The sequence below is a fragment of the Sebastes umbrosus genome, chromosome 4 (assembly GCF_015220745.1).
Source record: "Sebastes umbrosus isolate fSebUmb1 chromosome 4, fSebUmb1.pri, whole genome shotgun sequence".
NCBI classification, from domain to species: Eukaryota; Metazoa; Chordata; class Actinopteri; order Perciformes; family Sebastidae; genus Sebastes; species Sebastes umbrosus.
In genome coordinates, this window is record NC_051272.1 from 30,909,053 (window position 1) to 30,934,924 (window position 25,872).

Below are 25,872 nucleotides of genomic sequence, written 5' to 3' on the forward strand. Positions count from 1 at the left end.
TTAAAAGTTAGAAGTTTGAGTCTTTTCAGTTTTAAGTATTTCAGGAATGTCATTTTTTTTGTTAGTGCTACAGCTGTCAAGGATTTATCTCGCGTCAATATTTTTTCATTTTACCTCACCGTCTTGTCTGAATCAAGAATAGGTTTTGATAATGATGGATGAGCAGAGCTTTTTGGCCTTTAAACAAAACTCAGGCGATGTGGCTGTCATGCCAAAGGTGAAATAGAATTACTCCCCACCCCCCGCACCCCCTCCAGATGAGGAGCAGATGCAGACGGATCGGCATCGACATTCAAATGGCGCCCACAGACACACAGGCACCTCCCCATGAATACAGATTGTCTCTCTGTATTGGTTGATGTCAGGTGTTGTTTTCAGTCTTTGTTCTCTCACACGCTAAGTTTATTATCACCAAAATGAAGTCAGTTTGGCACACATTCATAGAATAAGGTCAATTTTCCAGGATTTGTGCCGCTGTAAAAAATCAAAAGAGAAGGGAAAGAAGGAGGGAGATTCTGCATAATGCCCTTATACCAGCAGGTCCGCAAATACTCCCAAAGCTCTTTTTTCTTTTCTTTCTTGTCGTAATAAAGCATGAATTATGGCATGAATTATAGGATGCACTGCAACATGCTTCGGGTAGAAATGAGGTGGGAAAAGAGCTGTTCCCTGCAGCATGAAAAGAAGCAACAGTGGGACAAATAAGATTTTAGGGGACGGGGGAACAGGGCCAATAATAAAAGTATCAGTTGTACACCGCCTGGCTACTTAATCACTTCATAGGAAAGGGTGTAATAACATTAGCAAACCTCTCCCACCACAATATCTTCCCTTAGCTCTGCCTTTAAAAGTGTGGTGAATAATTTACTATATGTAGAGAAAAGGGTATTAAAAAGCCCTTCATACAGTAAGTGCAGGGAAACAGTCATTTACCCTGTGGCACGGCATGCAGAGTGACTATTGATTATATGTCTTTCAATCCGAATATCCTCTTTTCTCGCCAGGCATCCGCCCGGTGCTTTGGTTTCCACTTAAGATGATGTGCATATTCTGCGTCTTCATCTTCCCTCTGCCCCTCCAGGGATGCATACTGTAATGCCTCGCATTGCATAACAGAAGTGTTTCCATTCACAGCGCCGCTGCTCCAGGAATAAACATACGCTTAGATGTTCACAATTTTTACTCTTGTGCGTTTGTTAAAAAAATGGTTCCATCCCCCTGCAAAGCGCACACACAGTGAATAGATATATGAATACATATAAATGTATGTATATATGTATTATTGGAAATCAATTAACACCACAAAACAATGACAAATCCAGTAAACCCTCACAGGTACTGCATTTAGCATAAAAAATATGCTTAAATCATAACATGGCAAACTGCAGCCCAACAGGCAACAACAGCTGTCAGTGTGTCAGTGTGCTGACTTGACTATGACTTGCCCAAAACTGCATGTGATTATAATAAAGTGGGCATGTAGGTAAAGGGGAGACTCGTGGGTACCCATAGAACACATTTTCATTCACATATCTTGAGGTCAGATGTCAAGGGACCCCTTTGAAAATGGCCATGACAGTTTTTCCTCACCAAAATTTAGTGTAAGTTTGGATCGTTTTTTTAGCATCCTTCCCGAAAAGCTAGTATGACATGGAACCAATGGATTTCTTAGGTTTTCTACTTTCATATGATGCCAGTATCTTCACTCTAGCTTTAAAACTGAGCCCGCTATAACCTCTGAAAGATCAATTGTGTTAAAGAAACGAATTTGAGTTAATGCCTTATTATCGCCTTAACTTTGACAGCCCTAGTTCCAGCAGCAGGTCAGATCATGCTGGGCTGTGCAGTACTCAGACCATCCCTTCAGCAAGGCCACGCGTCCACTCTGTGCTTTTTCCAAGTGCATATAAGATAATAAACTATCTAACACACACACACACACATTTGCATGCACACTAACGCATGCATGCTTAGTATAATCTTTCTCCCCAAACGGCTCGCAGTGAACCCAGCAGCCTGTCTGTTCTTGCACAAGGTCAGACAGACGTACTGACCCTGTAGATATAACCGTAACAATGCTCCTCTGTTGCCCAAGTGCTTCGCTCTTTTTCCATGGAGATATCCCATGGCTGCTTTTCACCTCGTTTTGTCAAACCCTTGAAACACATTTGTAACGACATGTTTTGCTCTTCTGGCAATCTCAAACATAGCCAGCCAAGGTCACCTCAGTTCATCACACAAAGTCCCTGTGCCTATTAGGGAAAAACAAATTATACTGCGGTTGTTGATGTTTGCTAGTGGAGATTATTATTTTGTATGTGGTTTCTCTGAGATGGGGTCTCAAGTGGAGAGATGTGGGTGTATTAAGCATATGGACAGCTCTGTCGGGGAACTCTCTGTAACAGATGCCCCCATACAAGTCCATTTAGCTGCTGCCCTCCACAGTGACATTGAGTCTCGGGCTCATTTTGATACTGGTGAAAAGTAGCAGAGAAATGTGCTGAGCGTAACACTCTGGCTTTCTCTTTTACTTACAGCACACTATAGTTGCCATACAGTGCATTAGGGGATTTCCCATTTCCTTGAGCCCTTTGGTCCTCTGCTCCAGGTGCTACAATATGCGGGGAACAAGTCGAGTGTCCAACCTGTCTAATACACAAGTCTCTGGCCATGCTATACCTCTGCTGAGCCAGCATACTCATTAAGCCCTTCAACTAGTGAAACTCAATGGGAGACCGTCCAACCGTCTGCCTGCCTCTGAGGATTTTCGGCATGGCTGCACTGGCAGACCAGAGTGAGATATTTATACGGGCCAAATGTTTGTGTGCCTCTGCAGGCGAGGCAGTTTATGTTGAGGAAAACAGGCGCTCGTAAAAAGCCACTGCCTTCACATAAATAGATATTTATTTTCCTTAACGCATTGACTTTTTATTGTATGCAAATGCCTCGTAAGATATCTTCATAAGCACATTTGATGTCAACAGCAAGCGGCAATATTCACATTTAATTAGCGCCTTGTGCAGGAACGTCTCCCTCTGTAATCAGCTCAGTTTATGTATTTATATCTCGTTGTCCTCATTAGAACATCACTGGGATTTTTATGGTCCTTTATCTCCTTAAAGGACTGAGCGCGCTCGGTTTCTAAGCGTCGGCTCTGAGCTGACTAGGAAGAGATAGCGGTAAGACAGGACAAGCTGCCATCCCTGCAGCCACCCCGCATCCACAGCATGAGGAAGTAAAGGAGCTTTGCTCTCCTGTGGTAGTGTTTGTCTGTATTTGGACCAGGGCTTCGGTCTTTGGCACTGGGCTTTAGACTATGCTTGACTCGCAGGTCCCATTTCCCTGTGCGCTTTCACTCCCGCTGACTGACTGTGGCAAGCAGAGCTTCCTCGCTCTCTGGCTCCAAACGTGGGATGACTTTCCCCTTCCCGGTGCTCTCCCTACTTGTCCTCAATGCATAATTGAAGTGCCTGTGGGTTCTTTGGCTGATTGAAGAGTCTTGTTGGAATGGCAGATCTAACAGCAGAATTAGTCAGGGATGTCTAATAGCGTTTCTTCATGCCATTGTCCTGGCTTTCTTTCTTTTTTCCGTCTTGTCCTCTAAGGGTAGAGGCTGTTGTCAGGTGTGAAAGAGTGTGGATGCGTCAGCACAGACAGCGGGGATGGTTCTTGACAGGCAGAGAAAGACTTGTCTGTCTTTAATCCTTCCTGGCGCGATTGATTTAGAGTCACTTTGCGTTGAATAGGCCTTTCAGCTCTTCTCGGGAGATAGAGAGAGAGATGGAGGAAGACATGGCAAACCATTGACGGGCGCATCACTGGAGAACCAGACCCTAAACAGGGTAATCTAGGCTCCCTCTTCAAAGGGTGCAGCTAAGGCATCCGACCAGAACCCCCACAGAATTGCACCATTCTGGATGCTTGACTAAGCATGTGATGGATGGTGGGAACTCGTGATGGATGGAAACATATCAGCGAGCCAAGTTTTTTTTTTGTCTGTCTTTTTTAAGAGTACCCAGACAGATGCTGAAAGTCAGTTGAGATGTGTAGACAGCATGTACTTGACCTCATAAAAGCTCAATTGTACCTGAATTAAAGTGCAGTCATTCGTAGAAAGCGGTATGCTGCCTTATCAGTCGGCCCGTCAGTCAGCGTGATTTTGTATGTAATCTAGACTCCACTGGGTGAATGAAACTTTAACCAGGCAGATACTGTATAGCTTTTTAGTCTTATGCTCCACATCTGTCACCGCCCCTTGAAGCCATACAGTATTTATTCTGAGCCTGAAAGCACTGTTTCCCTCAGCCACCATCGCAGACCCTGTAAATAATTTACTTTTTGTACATCTGACATTGACTATACACCGTTCACTGGGGAATGACTGGGATGCCCCTAGGAACCCTGGGTAGGCAGGGATGTGGGGTTTTACTGGAAAGCTGTATATTGCCTACAGCTTAGCTTGTCTACCATCAAGATAAATTATGTGTAAAGGGATGTAGTGAAACACATGGGCCTCATAATGGTGGTTAGGGATTCATTTCACTGTAAGTACCCGTGCTTCACTGAGAAAAGTACATCTTTACAAGTCTGTTTTAATTTATAAATGTATTTTTGTTTTGAAGCAGCTTCACTTGTCCCAGGTGTCTTATCCATCTGGATATTTATTATAACGTGTTTCACTTAAGAAAAACAGGATTTCAATGAGAGCCAAAAGGAATTCTCCACTGAAAACCTGCGTTTTACATTGTAGGCTTGAAAAGTGGTTCTGAAAGCTGCAGCTTGCACCTCACTTAAACCACAACTGCGGCATAATCCCCGTCTCTGTTGTCCATCCGGACGCTCAGTTTGTTGCAAACGGCCTAAAACACAACTTCCGTTAGCTTCCACCATAGACTGTATATAAAGATGGACGACATGACAGCTCCCCAAAAGTGAAGCCAAAACATCTCCATTGCCCCCTGGTGGCTGGCTGCAGTATAGGTCATAAAACCCGCCCCCTGTATGTTAGCGGATGGGAAATGGGCCAAATTAAAAAGTCAAAGTACATGTCAGATAAAATGTTCCCGAAGATGGTTTCTGTCATTTTAGGTAGTTTGTATCACACTGATGTTTGTTAATTTTTCTGATAAGTTTGGTTTTAATTAGTTATTTGATCCCATAGAAAGGGGGTGAGACGTCATGTGTGACAGCCGTGAGCCTTTCATTCTGACAAGCTGTGGCCGTGCTCGGCTCGCGATTGATTCGGGTGAATGTGTGGGCGGGACCTCAATACTGCGGCTCCACCTCCAAATGACGTCTAAATCTGAAAATGGCAGCTCCCATATCTGGGATATTTTGGCTTCATTTTTGTACAGTGGGAGTCGCGTCTATGGCTACCGCTGTTACAGTTAACTAACACCAAAGGGAAGCTAACCACGCTAACAACAAAGAAAAGCTGCGCATTTAGATATGTTGTGGCGTATTTGTAACATACTTTACACGCAATTTATCAGTAGCTGTTAACCAGCTTGTTGAAATGTTATTTTTTCTATTATTATCATAGACATTTTTGTACTTGAATTCAACAAAGAGCCATCATTTAATAGCAAGTGTCAAAACTAGTATGGGTGCTGATATTGACATTGAAAAATTGATTTTAATGCTGTGTGTTTTGTCGGATACAGATATCAGCTGCTGTGTAGGGAGCTTGAGCTGCAATGAGAAGAAAAGGGGATCCAATGACCTCGTTCCATATTGAGCAAACGTTTAGCTATTAACTGTAAAGGCATTACAAATCTGAAGGTTTCTGAAGGCTTGTCAAGAAGACAATGTGAGTCAAAGAATGAATCAAGAGTGATAATGTGGAAAATAATATATTGTTCTTCTGTGCCACCTGGGCTTTTGTTTTCTTTGCTCACATGTAGAGGATAAATGCAGTTGGAGTACTTATTTATCAGGAAGAAATCTTTAAAAAAAAAAAAAAAAGAAAGAAAAACAACTCTGACAGGTACACGCAAACACTCTCTTGAGAGTCTACTCTCTAAATGACTCATTTTTCTTTCACAGCATGCCTCAAAAAAGACCCTTTTCCACATACTTCCAGGCTTTTTCCCCCCTCCTATTTGATGTTTACCGTTGCTTTATTATGTTTGTTGTTCTTTGATTCTGTTTCCCTCTTGTAGCTGGCAGGCCATTTAGTCCGTTATATGGCAACATGAATCACAAGCTTGCGGGATCACATGGCGAGAAATGAAAAATCCTCCTTTATCTGAGGTGAATATCCTCTGTCTTCATTTCAGTGCAAAATCAATGCCAGCTAAAGCACAAAGATGTGTGCCGCGAGAAAGAAAAGTGTTTTTTTTCACGATAAAAAGAAAGATGGAGTTGCAGTAAAGGGCAGAGGGGATCGTAAAGTGATAAAGTGGCTCCAACCTAAAGCAGTGCAGGACGGTTGGCATTTTCCCCAATTTTATGGTTTATTGTGCTGTAATGGTACAAGTGCTTTCTAATTACTTAAACAAAAGGTTGGTTTTCAGTGTGGCGCAGCAGATGTCTGTGGAAGATTATTGTGTCTGTGTAAAAGACGCCTTCCTTTTGTTTGTTTGCTTTCGGCTTTAAAGCCTTTAGTAAACCTCAGACCTCAACATACAATCTCAATGCGCTCGCAGCCACACACACATCACTCGCTCAATCAAACTTTACAAACTCATTCACAGGAGGATTGAGCCCATTTGATGAGAGCAGCCACACAGGACAGCAGTAATTTGACAAAAGCTGTCATTCTTTATGACGGGATTGTGACCTCTCTGAGCACTCAGGGTGCAAAAAGGTCAATATCATCCAGCTTCCACACACACACACACACACACACACACACACTGCACACCCCGCTCTCCAACCCCCTTCCCTCTGGAGGAGATTGAAGTGGGGTCTTGTGTCGAGTTGCTCCGTGTCACTGAGCCAGTTACCGCAGCAATTGATAATTCTCAGAGCCAGCCACTCGGATGAAGGGTCAGCCTCTATTTTCTTCTTCTTCTCTCCCTCTAAACTCAATCTCTCTTTGTCTTACATACATCTCACGTGTGTATCCAATCTTCCTGGATTTAATACTTTCTAACCCTTTTTTCACACATCTTATGGTTTGACCCCCTTCACCTCTGCTTCCTGTTTGAAAAGTTGCCTTACAGTTGATTCACACAGTATTATTGCCATTATTTTCACCCTGAGCTTGTTAAAGGGCCACAGACAGCAGGGTCTGACTCATCCAACGAGATGGATTCACACCTCATGTTCTCCAATTTCCTCCGCCAAAAAGTTAATGTCACTTTTCTCTGCTCCTCACTGCTTTTGTCACTTCTTCCACAAATGACATTTGCCGAAACCAGACTTCATTCTGTCCTGCCTCTCAAAATATTACCTAACACGTATGAAAAGGTCACACATTCTCATGGTCCGCTCTTACTCTTTTTCATTGATTAAAAAAGAACAAAAAAAACATGCCGTATCAAGCACAATTACATGCTCCCAGCATCCCTCCCTCCTCCTCGGGTCAGAAGTGCTTTTAACTTTACAAACTCAATTCCGTGTTAAGAGCAGTGAGTTTTGTTTTCCAGACTGCAAATCATTTTTCATTATCACGTCTGGAAGATATGTTCCTATCAGCCTCTAGCATCTCTACGCTGCATGTATACACAGGGACGTCAACGAGACAACATCAATGAGTTAAAACAGCCAAGTTGTTTTGACAGTGTTTTCCAGTAACTAGACCAGAAATGCATATTTGAGAATCCTGACTCTCACTGAAGCTTGTTAAAAATTCAAATAGTAGTGGACCCTGCAAGCAGTCATGTGTCACCCTCAGTTATTTAATGAAAGCTCTATGCTCTGCAAAGTTGCATACATGGATGGTAAAAGCAGAGTAATAGCCCAGAGCAACCGTGCAAGCAGATTTCTTGTAATCGGCATGTAGAATCACACTGGGTGAAGTTGCATAGATAGGGACCCCAACAACGAGTAATGCTAACAGTGATTAGGTTAGTAGCACTGTGGGACATTTGTATAGAGCCCAACAGTGAGGTTCTGGTGAAAGTGAAAATCCCATTCATAATCTGAATCGTGGATTTGATTAGTAGCCATAATGTCGTAACCATCCAAGTAGACTCACCACCAGCTGTGAGATTGTGAAACAATGGTATATGCACCTGTAGAAGAAGCCCATATGATATCAACCTTGTTTTAAGAAAAGCATGTTTTACTCGCGATGTCATAGAGAAGTACTACACTACCCACAATCCTAAGTGTCACAGCAAAGTCTCTGATTGGTGGTGCTTAGCTGTTACCATGGAAATGTATACCGTACCCGCAAACGGCTAGTGAAGGTACGCACTCGTACATGCTGCTTCATCAAAGAGACAAAACGCCTTTTTGGACTGAAAATGCTTATTAAATCTATAACATTTTAATAATTTTGTTAAACCTTTGTACGACACTTTTTAGGCAGACGCTTTACTGGAGTTCTTTTGGTCAAGTAGGGGAAAAAAAGAATACAATAATATAATAAATAGTATAATAAATACAATTAAAAAATATGCACATCATAGTAAATTAAAAGATACACACAATTGACAGAATAAAGATGTTCATAGTAAGAAAAGTGTATAAAAATACAAATGTAAAATGTGTGTGTGCATGTAGAGGCGGAGATGTATGTCTCTTGACTTTATGACTTAAAATAATTATGTGCACATTCTTGTATCATTGCCTTTTTTCTGTTTTTCAATGTTTCTTTTTGCTCTGAATCAAATGTTTTATGGTCACGATTCATCTCGTAGCTGGTTGACTTGGTTACAAAACTCTTTATATAAAGATTATCTGAAACGTCAATGGAGTAAATGAATCACTTCCGGAACCGGAGCTGTTGAAAAAGTGTGCGCTATAGTGTGAGCGCTGATCAGAAAAGTCATTGCATCATTTGGTGTATTGACTTACATCACATCATTTAGGCCACAAGCGAGTTGAAACATGATTGCATAAACTGTTATTTTTGTATTTCCGCGTCCCTAGAAAATATGGTAATTGGCCAATTTATTCCTCCAACCCAAATGTTAATCATAACCCTGCAGCATCTACCGCTCTGATTGATGTAGTAACAATGCTTGCCTTAATAGTAAGCCTTCTCCGTGACTGCTTACAAGCCTCTCCGCTATTTGGGGATTCCTTGATCCTTCCCCCGCAGATGGGATATCAAAACATGGCCGCCCCACAATTAAAAGAAGATAAGGAGCTCAGTGGAGAGGCCCGAGGTCAAGCTTAGACGCACGCCGCCAAGGTCAGATAACCGAAGAGATCAGAGCTTATACTAGAGGTATTTCCTGTGGCACCGACACAAAGGTCCGATGGCAGCATGCTGTTGTTGTAGTAGTAGTAGTAGAAACAGGGCAGAGATTACTCCTGGTAGGATCAGATCAGACAGATTGAGCGGGGGCTGGGTGGTTTCACAGTCACTTAAGAGAACGACACACTTGGACGAGCTCCCTTCACTGGGCATTAAACACAATTAAGTGCAGGCACTGTGTCCCTCCCCGCTTGGACTCTTAAACCTCCTCGTGCTCCCCTCGCGAGCTTTAAGTCCACTCTATCTAACTGGCCTCTTAAACGTATTCCTCCCCTGCCTCTTTCCTCGAACCCTCTCCTCGCGCTCTACCTAATCTAGCCTTCTGTAGAGTGTCAGCCACGACCCCGTATATTAGCCGCCCTGCATAGGGACATGACCTTTACCAGCCTTTTCAATTGACGGTGTTCATTCTCCCTTTTTTAATCACGGAAGCACAAAGGGCCAGCAGGTGCCTCCCAGCCAATACAGTTGCCTCTGAATTATTTAGATGATAGATGATTGAAAGTCTTACCAGCACCACTGCACCTTAAGGACTGGTCTTACTCAGAAATCCAATGCGATTTTACTGTCATCTATATGTGACTAAACGAGTGTCCGACCTTCTCTCAGAGTCTGCTGGGCGGGCTCTGTTTCGCAGCCTCCCTCGCCTTCGACCTTGACAGCAGCACTCAGACTTTATTTGTTCGAGCGCCGTCTCCAATCTTTCACAGAATCACACCCTGGGCAGCGCAGTGAATCCGTGCTGGAATTTGAGCACTCTCAAACAGGGGCTTTTTATCTACCCTGATCCATTTACGCTGATTCTTTCTCTTCCTGTCCTCACATTTTAATTGCATCTAGTCATTTCTGAGTCCTCGGGAGATCACGTTTATCATTCATCCACCTCCTGAAGCGATCTCATCCATCGAGGTCAGCCTTCTCAAAGGTCAAAGGTTAATGACAGCGACAAAGCACTCATCTGACACTTGAGAGGGGGTTACTTGAACTCAGTTTATGTATCTACAGATCCTGTAGGACTCATTAGAACTCCGGCGTCTCTCACCACCTCATGAGGCTCACATTTGTTTCTCTTACACATCATCACCTAACATCTCCAAGAGCCACTTTTGAGTCTGGTGGACTTGTAATGCGCTTTAAGTCACTTTGTTTGCCTGCGGTGCGACGCAGCCGATCAACAGACTTGTGCCATTAGTCAGACTGAGGCCACTCTTGTTTGTTGTGAAAGCGCTGCAGCACATTTCCAGGTTTGTTATCAGCTGTGCTGTTTATCAGTTAACCGTTGTCAGATCCAGAAAATTAGCGCTGCGTGTGGTGGATTAATTAATTTACTGCGACTGTGTGTGCACATTGTGTATGAATATCTGCCTCTGTGTGTGTGTGTGTTTGTGTGTTTGTTTGCACGCACAGCAGGTTTGTTGTACATATTGCTGACAGGCATTAAAGTGTGCTTGAGCAGCAGTGCAAAGATGAGAAAGGAAGAGGGGAGCAGTGTTAGGAGGGCTGCGGTGCGATGATTTACCACGGTGCCGTTCCATATTTTACCTCATTGGGGTTTTTCTTTTTATTCATGGCTAGATTGCCTTGGGTATTTCATTCTATTAGGTGCAGGCAAAAGTGTCACCACTTACCTCCCAGCCTATATTTCACAGACTGGTGGGCATGCTGTATGGCTCTTATCTCTGATAGATGGACCAACACATCAGCAGATGGGACACTTCGGCAATCAAAGCCTTCCATAAACACTTCCTTGCATTAATGGACTCGCATTGCGGACCTCACACACGTCAGCGGGGGCCTGGCAGGGTGACAGTGGGGAATTAGGGGATTGCTCCCTCTAGGTGAAGTTCACGTCCACTGCAGGCGGTTTTGGAAGGCTTGGAAGTTTTCATTTTAGAGGGTGGCAGTAATTACATCTCTGTTTGTTCTGGATTTAACGTAATCAGCTCAAACATGCAAAATCAGCACGGCCCAAGTCCAATTTTTGCTCTAATCTCTTGCGGAGCTGTTATTGGCTTATCATCGTTTTAATTGCTGTAAACCCTCTTGTTTTTTTGAGCGGTGTTTGGTGATGGATGACTGGGTGGGCAATTGAGTCTGCTTTTTGAGCTGGGATTTATGTTCATTTAGAGCTAACCTTACACTGTAGATTATGTATTTCAGAAGGTCTGTCATTACGACTGAAAATGAATTTATTGTCAATAATTTCTGTAGCCAACCCTGGAAAGCGACTTATCTGCTGTTTGTTTTCTAACCTTGTCACCTGTCTTATCTCCTGCCTTGCAGTTATGCGGCTGTGGGCTGCTCGGCGTGGGCATCTGGCTCTCTGTGTCGCAGGGCAGCTTCGCCACCTTCTCGCCCTCATTCCCCTCACTGTCAGCTGCCAACATGGTCATCGCCATCGGCGCCATCGTCATGGTAACGGGCTTTCTCGGCTGCCTGGGTGCCATCAAGGAGAACAAGTGCCTGCTTCTGAGCGTGAGTTCAATCTACATACCTATGCAATGCCCCATTATGAAAAAGACGCACGCAGATGCCTGTCTAAGCAATAATTCAGACACTCTCTCACTCTGTCTCTCCTACTTTGAATATTCTCACATTCCCCCGTATCAGCCATGCAAATATTGACAGAAATGTCTTGGGGAGACAGCCTCTCGCATATGTGACTGTCTATACGCCCACACACGCTGGTCACAGGCCAGCGAGAACTCAGCAGTGTATCTGTATTTGTCTTCCAGCCGGAACCTCAGCGGAGGTAGACGGCTGACAGGAGGAGTTCAGTCTGCTTTGTATCAAACCTCAGGGAGTTTCTAAGGAAAATTAGAGCTGAGCAGTGAGATTCTCCCCGTCTGCAAATTAACACCAACGCATTCATGTCATTCCTATGGCTTTGGTCACATCCCAGAAAAAAAGAGCTGTCAGTCAAGAGGCCTTTTGTGTCACCACCAACATGGTTGAACTACTGTATGTACACGGCGCGCTAAAAGCACTTGATATTTTTTACGCTCAATAATTGAGAGAACGTTCTATTATTCATTACAAAGACTCCTCCGTCCTCTCCACTGTTTGCCCAAAGTTGTACAAGTGTTTTATCTTAAGCACAAGTTAATTACCAAAGTTCACCCAATGGAATGAGGTTCGTGTGGATCCGCTCAAAAAGAAAAAAAAACTTTCATGTATAGAAACTTTAAATGAGAAGTGGAGCCGGGGCTCTGGGTACTTAACATCACAAACAGCTCAATCCCCTGAAGCTCTTGCATCAGTCAAAAGCCCCACCAAATCCTCAGTGTTCGACATGGCTTCCTTCACCTGCCGTGAAGCAGAGAGAGAGGAAGAGAGCGGAGTGAAGGGAAAGAGAAATGAGAGAAAAAAAGAGCCGATTTAATGGGAAATCTAGAAGTTCTGATGTTTCTCATTAAGTCTCTTGCCGCATCTGTGTGTGGCGGCGTTTCATATTTGGCCACAGTAAATCTGTTCATCTGGTCTTGCTATAGTCGTCGTTGTTGTTGTTGTTTTTCTTAGTCTGTCTGTCCGGCTCAGGGGTGGGTGGTGTGGGGGGAGAGCATGACGTGGAAACATCAGAGTGGGTTTAGATCTCCCGCAGCAAACAGATCTGAGCGTCTACCTTGACATCATAATATCTCTGAAGTTACTCTGCGGACAACTCTCTCTGGATTAGAAATATATTCAAAGCCTAGACACCCTTTGCAGCAAATTTTCAGTCTCTCTTTTTGGCTGCCAAAACTTGTTTACTGAGACAAATTTGGGAAAAAAAGACAAAGTGGGAGATATAACGCTGAAATATCCAGCAGAAATCTCAACTCTTTTAAACCTTGAAAATGTGAATCGCTCCATACACCCACAGATCTCACACCGTCATTTGAGCGCCACCGATGTGGTGTACAGAAGCTGCTCCTTTAACTTTCAGCACCAGGAAAATGTGACAAACCAACTGTGAAGGCAGAACAGTGATACGCTAAACTGGCAACCCAGATACTTAACCATCGGCAAACTATTCCATTTGGGCCTTGACACAAATAATAGCCTACCCCCTTCCTCCCAAATGGGTTTGGTATTATGGGGTTTTCTAGAATCTAGGTTTGCGTGCCTCCTCCCATGCTGTGCAGAAGAAGCTTGGTAAATATTGAGTTGAAGGGGAGTCAAGTAGGGAGAGGAGAATGGTAGATCAGATGCAAGGCTGTGTTGGAAATTAATCTAGGGAGGTATTAAACCTTCTTTCCCTCCTCTCACATCCGTTCACGAGCCCTCCAGCACTTAGATTCTCCTTTTTTTATTCCCTCTGTCTCTCCCACCTCCTCCTTCATCTCTTTTGTTCTGTCTTTCCTTATCTTATTTGAGTGTTTATAAGTGTGTAATTGTTTTCTTTGTTTTATTATTGAGAAATCTGGGTTACTGTATATTCTGCTCACAAACTGAGATCATTGACTGTAGCCTTAAAGGAACAGTTCAACATGTTGCAAAAAATATGCTTATTTGCTTTCTTGCTGAGAGGTAGATAAGAAGATCTCACGTCTCTGTGGTAAATATGAAGCTACCGCCAGCAGTCAGTTAACTTAGCACAAACACAGGAAACAGTCAGCCTGGCTCTGTCCAAAAAGTAACAAAAGCTGCCTACCAGCACCTCTAAAGCTCACTAATGAAGACATTACATCTTATTTGTTTAAGAGCTGGTCTATTCAATGGCTGGGCAAAGTAACATCCCACAGTCTTGTTGTCACGGTCAGTTAGGTTGCCAGGGAACCAGCAGAGACTCCAGTCCAGCACTTTACCCCCCAGTAAAACTAAGTGCCCTTTTTACACAAAAACAACAAGATATAACGTGTTAATTAGTGAGCTTTAGGGGTGCTGCTTAGCAGATTTGTATTTCAGACAGAGCCGTACTGCTTAAGGCTGACCCAGACTGAACTTAACAGATTTTGAAAATGTGAGACACCCCACACATAACGACATGCTATGTTTAATCCAACAGTTTTGTTCCTATAGTGTGTGCTGAGCAACAATTTGGCCAAAACAGCACACCACACACTAACAGATTTAATGAACAAAAAGAGTCCCGACTCAAAAAAATGGAAATCTTACAAAATATTTCGAAATCAAACGTGACTTAAGTGTAAACAAACATGGCGAACGACGGGCAGGAATAATTAGCGATGTTAGTTTTTGCACTACTTTGTGCTGAAAATTCACAAAGGATGGATGGATGAAGTCACGGAGACGTGTTTAATAAATGTTGTGTTGTTGCCACAAATTAACAAGTTGGTCCTCCATTTCTGAGGTCCATCTTACTGCTACTTTATGCTTCGCATTTTGCATTAGTTCGTGCATTAACCACGGCCGAAATGACAGCAGTGGTTGTCCTTCTGCTTCAGTCAGCTTGGTTCTCGATTGGCTATCGTTCGTTCCCACGTGACTGCATCATCGGCTGTCCTCGGGGGTTCCGCACGCACAACAGGATATCAGATCGTAAATGTTAAACATGTTTAACATTTACGATTTGAGATCGGTGCGGCATGTTGGACTTCCAAGCTGATCGGGGGACGTAAAAAACAGACTTAACATAATCACACCACGGGAATATCTGGAAAGATAAAAATAAATCGGGGTTTTCATGACGATTGTCGGAAGGGGAGAATCAGGCCAAAATCAACTTGATTCTTATGTAGTGTGTACCCAGCATTACTTTACTACTTTAAGTGCATGTTCGTGCATGTGAGCGTGCCCCACTGGCTAGTTCACGGCCGCCACTCTGTAACTACTCGGCGGTTACCGCTGATAACGCCATCCTAACCGACGTCGCAGTTGCGGAAGCATAGCACCCACCCTCTGGTTCCCTTCTCAGGTTAACACTGATAACTCTGTCAGCAGTGTTGACATTGTTTTCACTGTTAGCACCGTTAGCTACGGGCCGCCGGCTCAGCTGTCGCCATGTTTATAGCTGTGCAGAGGCAACGGAAATGCTCCCAATCTCGCATTTAGCACCTTTAAACCTGAATTGACTGATCATGTTTCCGTGCATAGATACAGAAGGAATCGCTCACACGTTACATTTGAGCGTAGCTGGAGCATGAATCAAAAGCACTACAAATCACAGCTGCACAGCTTATTGAAAAATGTAGTCGTAAACTGTCATGTAGCCTACGGTATGCTGTTTTTCCTCACATCCTGTAGAGACACAAATGGCTGCAATGGAGGCCTCTCAGCTTTATATTCAACATGTTTTCACCGGCATGACAAGCTAGATTAACAATACTGCCACAGCAATTGTTAAAACAAGGCTCTCTCCCCTCTCTCTGACAGTTCTTCATTGTCCTGCTGATAATTCTCCTGGCAGAGCTGATATTGCTCATCCTGTTCTTTGTGTACTCAGATAAGGTAAGTTAATTTCATTTTCCACGTTGTGCCTGGATGTTAAAGCTAACGTCTCTTATTGTTCCAGTTAACTCTGCAGCATTTTCTTCATGCAGACTAACTCTTCACCACGGCTTATCCATAGTTTGTACACGCAATGCCACGGCTGTCAGGCACACAACGCAGTCTAGTCTTGGAAAGTTGGTGTCTTAAAACTTGAGCGCGCACACACACACTGAAGCACACACAACTGCACAAAGCAATAAAAGGTGTTAGTGTGATAAACATATCTCTCTCCAGTTGCTTCCGGGTATCTGAGTTCACTGAGTTCAGTTTCTTTGGTCGTTTCTCAGGCAGGAGGTTGAATATCTTCATTCAGCCATTAACCCAGCAGTCAAAGGTTAGGCCACAAAATGCAGTCCAATCCCCACCAGTTGGCTCCCTGTAATTGTCCCCCAAGCAAATTTCCCATGACCCCCCCACATGGGCTCAAGTCAGGTGTATGTCTGTGTGGTGGCGACAGATGACGATATGTAAAGCTCTGGAGATTATTGACATCCATGAAACAGACTAGATTCTTCGCCATGTTTAATCAAAATGTCCCCATAAATGTTTCATCCTGAACATGACAAATGTCTTGTGCGGGGGAAAGCAATGAAGACTTCTATCTGTTTTCAAGGACACGTCGTTGATAGTTCTATTTATATATTCAAAGTCTCTATGTCGCCCGGCCCCCGGGGCGCCGGCTAATTCTCGCTCTTTGTTCTGAGGTTATTGCTCAAACTTACTCTCTCAGGCAGATAAAGGAATTCATTTAGCAGCCAATCCATTCTCAGATTTGGATCAGGTCTCAGAGGCACACCCTGTCAGGAGTAAATATGTCTGTTGCCTTATCTCCAAAATATTACCGGCTTCACTTTTAAAAAAAAAAAAAAAAAACTCCAAACCCTGATCCCTCCAGTGGAATTTAAATAGAGAGACTCTTGACTTCACAGCAGCGTCTTCCCATCACCTGTGAAGTCTGGGAAAGATAGCCAAGCAGGGCTGCGGATTTCTTAAATGTGAAATCAAATGAGCCTGCATTAGTAAGGGACGGGGCATTAGTCGGGGAGAACTGTCTCATTCACACTAGTTCCAGTGGATAGCAAGCGTATTTTATGTTTCTCCCATCTTGCCAAATTGCAGTGTGTTTATCCTGGCTTCGACCTAATGGGATGTGAAGCCAAGATAATGCTGATCACTACCCAATATATTTCCCTTTATTGGTCTTCAAATGTCATTGGAAAGCAAGGTCATTACAGCAAATTATATGTTATTCGAGATGGCATTTTCAGACTGCCTCTAAATAAGACACCCTGCAAATTTGAGAAAATAGTGTGGTGCTATCCCTCGGACGGCATTGTATGGGAAGAACCGGATGAAGGACATCGCTGTCCATCACACAAGGCCTTCAGACATTGCTCTGTTTTTCTTTCTCTCCTCTTGACTCGCGTGTCTCCAGTGAGATCTAGTATGCTGTGTGAGGCTCTCCTCATCCTCCACTACAGGCTGTGATCAGAGGAATGGCTAATTCACTTCTCCTATTTGATCTTCTAATCACAAGGCATTTATTAACAAGTCTGGAAGACATACAGTAGTTGGCAGCTTTTGAATGTGTATCGGCAGAGGCCTGCAAAACAGATATTTTAGTCTTTCAAATAGGTCATCTTTAAGTCATGAGTGACGCCTCTGCAAACTGTGATCTTTCCGGGTGACAAGCTGTCGACGAGATGTGGGGAAGAAACGAACATATAGTATCTGGAGGAACACTTTTTTTTTTTTTAACTGCTTTCATTTAGTCACACTGTCTCCCTCCTTCTTTCTGCATTTCCACCACTTTAATCCTGTATAAGAGGTTCTGCTCTTTCATCTTAATGGAGAGTTTCTTTCTCGTCTTCCTCAAACTATCAGTCTTGCCTCCAGGTATGGCTTATGTGTAGGTACCCCCTGTTTCCCTCCGCAGCCCAGTGGTGTTAAGCTCTCTGATTAAATGCCATGTAGAGGCCGTAGTATAATAAAGGCTGGCCCTGCGGTTAGCAACCAGCTGACTACAGCAGATGGCTGGGCCACAAACCAGATTACAGCCATCCGTCTTTAACGCCGTGACCTCATTGTGCCTACGCCGACCCAACACGCCGAGCCGAACGCCAGCGAAGGTTTACTACCTCAGAATGAGGAAGCAGAACCTGGAGAGCAGAGATGGGAAGCACCAGAGCATGTGCACGGGGGTGGACACAGGTGAGAGAAAAGGGGAGGTGAAGGCAGGGAAGGGAAGGAAGATAAATCTGTTCGAGAGGGAAGGTTTTAGAGGAAAGAGGTAGAAGTACATAAATATATTCCAAAGGGAGGTTCAAAATGTGACAAAAGTGAGGTTAGGTGTACCTGTAAAGTTTTAGAACGAGAGTCAGGAGAGATGCAATGATGTCCTGGAGGAGGATGGGGAGTTAATCACATTAAAGACTAGTTCAGAGGGGCACCCCGGTAGCTCACCTGGTGAAGTGGGTGTCCCATTTACCAAGGCTCAGTGCTTAGCGCAGCGGTCCGGAGTTTGAATCTGACCCGTGGTCCTTTGCTGCAAGTCATCCCATCTCTCTCTGCCTTTTGGAACTATCACTGTCAATCAAAGGCAAAAAGCCCCATAAGATAATCTTTAAAAACAACAAAAAAAAGACTAGTTCAGAGATCACAAGTACAGACATCCATGATAACAACTAGGGCTGCGATTATGGCCAAAATGATAATCATGATTATTTTGATCAATATTGAGATCACGATTTTTTTATCATGATTTTTCATAGATTTTAGGGATGAAATATTTGTATTGCAACTTCACATTTAAATAAACTGAGCGCTGCTTTCACTCCCATGTTGTGCTACATTCCAACCATCGAAAATTCTGTTTAATTTTTTCTGTTAAAATTTTGTTATTGTCATCTATAGTGGCTATTTGCATAAAAAAAGACAACTAAAATGATTAGGAAATAAATGATTGTATTTTTATTTCAATATTTGCTTTGATTTAAAGAAATCTTGCCATTTATAGTTGTGCAATGTGAAAACATCTCCTTCAAACAACTGGATTTATTCAAGTTTCTCGCCAAAACTACTACTTTTTAAAAGATTTGAACGCATCATGGTAGAATTTTTGCCCAATACTCGTTTTTACTGAGCAGAGCTCGAACGCATCATAATGCAACTGAATGGAATGTCCGTTAACGTCGTCTCTTTAGCTCCGTGCTGTCGGCAGAAGAGCCGGTCACTGTGATTACTCTGACCAGCATGCATGGGAATGAATTACTATATAATACATTTCTGATTAAGTTAGTGGTTCCAAATGTTTTTAAGCTTCAGTGGGCAGAAATATTTTGGCATCATTTAGCAAAAATTCCATAATAACCTTTCAGCATATCGTAATTCAAGTGTTCTGAGAGAAAACTAGACTTCTGCACCTCCTCATGGCTCTGTTTTCTGGCTTTAAAAAATCTAGCCTGTGACGGGAGACTTTGGCCAATCACAGGTCATTTCAGAGAGAGCGTTCTTATTGGCTGTGCTTTGGCTGGTGGGCGGTGCTTGGTATTTCCCCGACAGATCTCAACATGGCTGCCGGGTCACAAACTTTCTCATTTTACAGCTAAACAGTGCACTACAAGATGATTCTGAAAACATCTGAGGTGAGAAATAGGCGTTACAGTCACAGAATATTGATTCATATTTGATCAGCGCTGCCTAGTTTGACCATTTGGTCGGAGTTCGCGAGTGATTGACAGCCGGCTCTCATAGACGGCAGCTGGACAACAGACTCCAGATCAGCTCTGATTGGTTGTTTTCCTCCAGTCTGTGAAATCTTGCAGATGCCATTAGGAGCACCGGAGGACACCAGAGGTCACAGAGGAACATGATTTGTTTCAGATTATCTGTCTCATGCACTATTGTCAGGATATAGATACCGTTTTATAAAAATATTTTTTTTTTCATATCATATTTTCTCCAATCTGCTGCTGCTTTAAGGTTATTCCTCCACGGATTATTTTGAATTTATAGTTGTGACAAATTGCAGCTTTAGATCTTCTTCACTCACACTGAAGAACTTTCACACCTGTTGTGTTTGTGTGTGTGTGTGTGTGTGTGTGTGTGTGTGTGTGTGACGTTAGTGACTGTGCCGCTGTGTGCCGGCATAAAACCATCATGTGACAGCTGCACATTTGTGTGTGACCGGCAAAAATCAGATATGCGGCTGCTGAAAACCAGCCGGCTTCGATCGGCTGCTGACTGGCGGTTCATCTCTAGCTGTTAGTTTAGGAAGCGCTTGATTTATGCAGCAGAGTTTTCTATGAGTAGAGCACATATTTTAAACGTCAATATCACAGTCGATCATGTTCATTTAATTGTGGGAAATCAAAATTGGGATCGCGATTAATAATTGATTAATTGTGCAGCCCTACTAACAACCCAGTAAACCAGCCCACACATCTAGTCATGTGTTGCATTAGTTTGCAGGCAGAATTATGTTCAATCCTTGGCCATGTTTTTTTTTTTTTTTTCCACACCAATTACAGAGAAGTAGTGGGGGTCTTCCCCTCGCTCTGTCGAGTGCCCCGGCCTCAGGCTACCCAGCACAGGCTTGCAGTGCAACTGAGGAAATTAAGTATCATTTTTAATGATGTGCTGTCGGGGACCTCTGGCTGTGATTCTGTTTCTCTCCACATCATTTATTACACTTTCCGGGCAGTTAGCTAACACACTTGTCCAGAGCTGAGCAATGCGAGCAACAGTAAAATATTGTTAGTTTCGGTTCTTAGGGGTCCTCGAGAGTCAAAGGATGATTACAGCCAGTGTGCCCTGACAATATACACGTGACCCAAGAATAATTGTGGGACAGAGTGTAAGAGAACCGAACACTTTGTACCTTAGAGTGAATGGAACAAAATTAAATGTGAAAAAGGAAGATGTTGTGTGTTCACATGAGTTTATCCTTCAAAAGTGTACAGCTAATAATGGAAGATGGGGTGTGACTGTCATTTTAGTGTTTGATTATGAGGTAGCATTCCTTCAATACTGTTGTACAGCTGACTGGAGATGAGACGACAGAGGCTCTGTGATCTGACAATACAGAAAAAGACCTGCTTTCGTTTACGTGAAGAAACGGTAAAATAAGTGACAATTTGTTCTGAATTGTGTAGCTGTTTAAGACTTCATAGAATGAGTCATGTTTAACGACTGAAGACGAGATGAGAGGGAGGAGATGAGGTGAATAGAACAGGGAGTACAAATTCGAAGAATAGTCTTGCTAAGTGGAAAATTTGGTCTGTCTAGAGTCCTCTTTTACAGTAAGGACCCTTGGGACTGGTGTCATTTTCCCTTTTTACCAATGGAAGCCTGCTTTAATGGAAAATTTCAAATTTTTTCCACTGTTCCTCACTTATGTCATCAAAACTTACCTCGACCATAACCCAAATGACTTGATTTAAATGTTATGGTCCAAATAAGCCATCATTTTTCGTACCAAAACATGTGTTTTCCATTTGATTTCACATGAACCATCATGTTATAATCAGGCTATAATCAATATTTTTTACATTAACAATCGATCACGTGACTACCTGTTTGTGAAAGGGGTTGCCCATCATGACAAACCCACAGAGAGTTATCACCCGATTCTGCATCTGCAGTTCCTCAGGCTTCAACGTTAGTATTTGTTTCACTCTCACTGCTCTCACCACATTGTTTCTGGCCACAGCAAGCAGCTGATTTTAGGCAAAAAAGCTCTAAAAGAACGGTTTATCCTACCTATCCAGCACCAAACGGCAGACAAACAAAGATAGCAACCTGCTGGTGAACATAGTGGAGTATTTAGCAGATAAAAGCCCCAGTGAAACAGAAGTTAGGGCGCCTTTAGAAGCCTTTAGCTTCTGTATTGTGACATATTCCCCAGTGAAACAGAATGTTTGAACGGCGTACAGTTACAAGAGGGATTTAAATCAAATCTTTCACATTTGATCGGACCACTAAAAAGTGGGCAGGTTTAGAATGTAGCATGATCCGGAGCTACAGAGACCAGAGACACACACACACCTCCCTAGTCGCTTAAAGTTGCAGACTGATTGATGGATGGATGTTATGATATTATTGGTTGAAATTGGTGAGTACTGGCTTACATAAGCACATGCTATATTTTGTTTTTCAGGAAGAAAAGATGATTGAATGTTGATGTAAGAAATACCTTTTTTTGCATATATGCTGAAATAGGTAAACAATATGACCGAGGATGTGACTAAAATAGTTTAAAAGGCATTTGTCATTTCAGGAGTTGGTGGAGATTAATATATTGGAATATTGGACTTATGTTCACCACATGGCCAGAAATACGACTCCAAATGAACAATAATGTTGCTCCGTATCTGCTGGATGTGTAAATAACTCTGTCACCTTAAAAGGTGATAATATGTTGCTGTTTTGTTCACAGCTTGTATCCGCTGCCCCAATTGACCCAAACAAGCACAGCTTTTACAGCTTTTTCAGTGAGAGTTTGGTGTTCTTCACTTTGTTTCTTTGACTTAATGCCTTGACTCTACCTCAGTTATGCATGGCAGGCTTATCTGTGGCTCCAAGCTCTCCTGTCAGTGTGCACAGAACTTAAACTGGCTACATTTTTCCATACTGAATGAACCATTTGTCTCATTTCACGGGTTGTGTTTTCATTTAACTGGCTTCTTTCTCAGAGTGGTAATATGTCTACTAAACCTCCCGCACAGTCTGTCGATGTTCTTTTTCTTAGTGAAATTGTACTGCAGAGGCTGTGATTCATTTAAACACTGTAACATCGTTTGAAGATTGTAATCGCTCAAAGTGATAAATAGCGGTTGGATAAAAGTGAATAAAACTCACACAATACACTAATTGCTCTTCTATACACCCATTACACCACCTACTGCAAACAAGCAATACTTTCTGGTGTTTTGTGAGGAACTCAAACTGCCTTCCGAGACACAAGTTGTTAGCCAGTAGTCCTCGAAGGCAAAACTAATGAGAAGGAAATACAGGGGAATTGCGCTGGGGTACAATAACATATCTCTCTACACTTGTTATTCCATGGCAGAATTTGTCACCTCCGTGGCACAGATGTGACCTTTCCTGTCTTAACAGGAAAATTGGATTCGAGACGCATTTTCAACATCGAAACGTCAACAAAAACATCAGATCTTTTACATTTGTGAAAATGGGAGCAGTCAGCTCTGTCATGGCTGTGCACTCCAATAATGAGTAAGCAGTGTAGCTCCATGTCTGCACGGTGACAAGTCCCCTAGGTGTTTACATGTCACCAGATCCGGGGCCCAATTCTGACAGTAAGGAGTCATTGCACATTAAGTATTAATGTCTCTGTGCTTCTGGGACAAAACACCTCCCAAAAATATGCTTGTGACATTTTGATAAAAGTGAAAAATGATATTGTTTAAAGCATAAAAGAAACAGAAAATTTAATAAAGAATAGCTTCAATAACTTACTATTTGGTAATATTAATACTGGCTGGCTGTGTTTTATTATTACAGCGTCTCAAGTGACAGGCAGACAGGTGTTTATCAGACAATCCACCACCCATTGTCTGTTCTCTGTTCGCTTTAGTGCACAGTGACAGAAAACACACACCAATTTGGATAGAAAGCCTCTTCCTTCCTCCGCCCTGTCAACCTGTATATCTGTACGTCTCCTTCTGTTTTCTCCCTCCTTGTGACACTTGTGTGTCCACCCGGCTGGCCGAGCTGTACCCTTTAGATTTCCGTGATGAATGCGCTGTCCTGTATTGCTGAGCTTGGACTCGGTCAGCCCGGAGGAAACCACCAGTTTATCTGTGTAATGAGAAGTATAAGCCGTGTGTCAGGGTGTTGTCAATATGCCACATCTGAGAAATTGCATTGATGCCCTGTGGCAACTTTCAGAGTAAAGTTACCAGGAGTAAGATGTGTTGGTGTTGGACTGTTATTTGTGAACAATTTCCAGAACCAGCAACATGAGCTTCAGTCAAGAAGTTAGTTTTTTCCTCATCAGAAAAAAAAATAGGCTAATACAACAAAGAATGTGTTTGTATCTGCTCCTTTTGCAAGGAGAAAATGGGTCAGAGTGTTGCATGATCAAATCCGTGTTTGTTCTGCAGTCATTTGTCTGCCTCTCGTTAGCGGTAAATCTGGATCATTAAGCTTCATTTCAGGCCGTAACGAAGACTTCCACACATGAAACGTAAGATATGCACAGACTTATTGGCGACTCAGAAGATGATTTTTATTGTAGTAGGGGTGCCCCCCTTCCTGCTCTCTAGTGACTGTGTTAGCGCGAGGAGTCAGTAATGAGCGAGCAGCATCACATATAGCCTAGATGGAGAGGGGAAGATAGAGGGTGGAAATAAAGTACGAGGCAGAGATTGATGATGCAGTTCTTCATCTCATTTCCCTGCACAAGGACAGATATGGTAGGGCCCGCAGCCCGAGGTGCAACACACAGATACGCTCCTCTGCATCAGCAAAGTCACAGAGCGAGAAAGAAGAATGTGATTTGAAACGATACTAATCTCATTTCAAAGGTTTTAGAGGATGTTTTCAAATGGGTTTCCCATGATAATGATTACTAAAGCATTTGTTGTCAGGGAAACTTTAATTACTCATTAAAAAAGATCTGTTTGACTTTTATGTTTAATTCAACAAATAATTTTCCTCATGCCATTGAGCTCAGAAAAACCGGGGTTCAAGGGTTTTTCTTCCCACCAATAAATTCCTGACCCACTTGAAGGTCTTATTGGGAACATTTTTATGAGGACAAATATAAAAAAAAAAAAAAACTAATACATCCACAGAGCCTTTAGAAAGATGTCAAATAAAAACATGGCTTTTCCTGGAAAAAAAATAATGATTGTGAATTAATCATTTAAAAAATGTTGGCGGGTCCAAAATTAATGTTTTGTTTATCTCTGTGGAAGATATCTGACATTTAGTTCCCACTTCTAACAAGGCTTGTTAGCCAATAGTAAAACAACGTTGATATCACGTGGTATCTCTGGATAAATGGCTGAGATTGACAGTAAATACCTGACCACAACTTGTTGTGAAGTGAATGCAATGGAATGGGGGAGAATGTGACATCTAGTGGCTGAATGTAATCAAAGTTATCAATAGCACCTTTAATTTAAAGCTTAATCTAATATTCTGTGTGATCAAAGGAAGGTTTGGTCTGTCTCTCATACAGTATATAGCAGTGTACCGATAAACAGGTGTCTGCTGAGCTACACCAGTAATAAGTCAAATGACGTTAGCATTGTATTCCTTTTATAAAAGCAGGCTAGACGTTATCTACCAGGCTGCTTATTCTTTTTTTAACTGAGGGATTTACTGAGCAGCCTCCAAACAGTCCTCCTCCCTCTCTGAGTAAAGAAATTGAAGAATAGCTGAAAGCACTTGTTTTGTCAGGCGGGTGACAGCCATGATGCTGCCTCTCGTATTGTGTGCAGATTTTTCTTTTTTTTTCCCAGTCTGAGGCCTTAAGCTTTAACTATTAAAGCAAGTGCCTTCCTTTTGTTGTGATATAACTTGTACTGCCTGTGAAGACATACAGCATGGTTCTGGCAGTGCATGTCATTTCTCCAGTAATAATTACCCCGTATCTGAAGCGCCTCTCAATCTGTCCTGGCAGTTAGCAAATCCCCACGGGCAGAGCGAACCGCAGGAGAACTAAAGCTCTGATTTTTGTATCTCATTAACACAATCCGATGAGATATTAATCTCCATCAGACATGGCACAACCCTGAGCATATTGTTGGGGTTCAGTCAAGAGGAAAATGATTTGATAGCTGCGCTGAAGGGCATGTTGAAGCTGTGCGTGTGTGTGGAGCGAAGCGACACATGACATGTGTCAGGTCTGCAGTCGTCATGCAAAAGTCCAAGTCACTGTAGCTGGGTTATTTTTAGATTACAAGAAAAAAAAGGTAACTGTAACTGAGCTGCTGTTTGTTTTTCCACTGGTATGTTGGTATCCGCTGGTATTCTACCACTCTAGTAACAGTCAGCTGTCTTTATACCCTTTTCATCATGATTAGTCAGTTCACAAAAAA

At 42.7% G+C, this 25,872-nt stretch overlaps 1 protein-coding gene across 4 annotated transcripts in view; it reads left to right on the forward strand.

The window, feature by feature from the left end:
• The window catches only part of tspan9a (tetraspanin 9a), a 209,456-nt gene that overhangs the window by 171,548 nt on the left and 12,036 nt on the right, over positions 1-25,872 (forward strand). For all 4 annotated transcript variants that reach the window (XM_037768610.1, XM_037768613.1, XM_037768611.1 and 1 more), the window contains 2 exons: positions 11,657-11,848; positions 15,689-15,763. In XM_037768610.1, the coding sequence (XP_037624538.1) occupies positions 11,657-11,848; positions 15,689-15,763 (267 nt within the window). The remainder of the gene's footprint in view (positions 1-11,656; positions 11,849-15,688; positions 15,764-25,872) is intronic.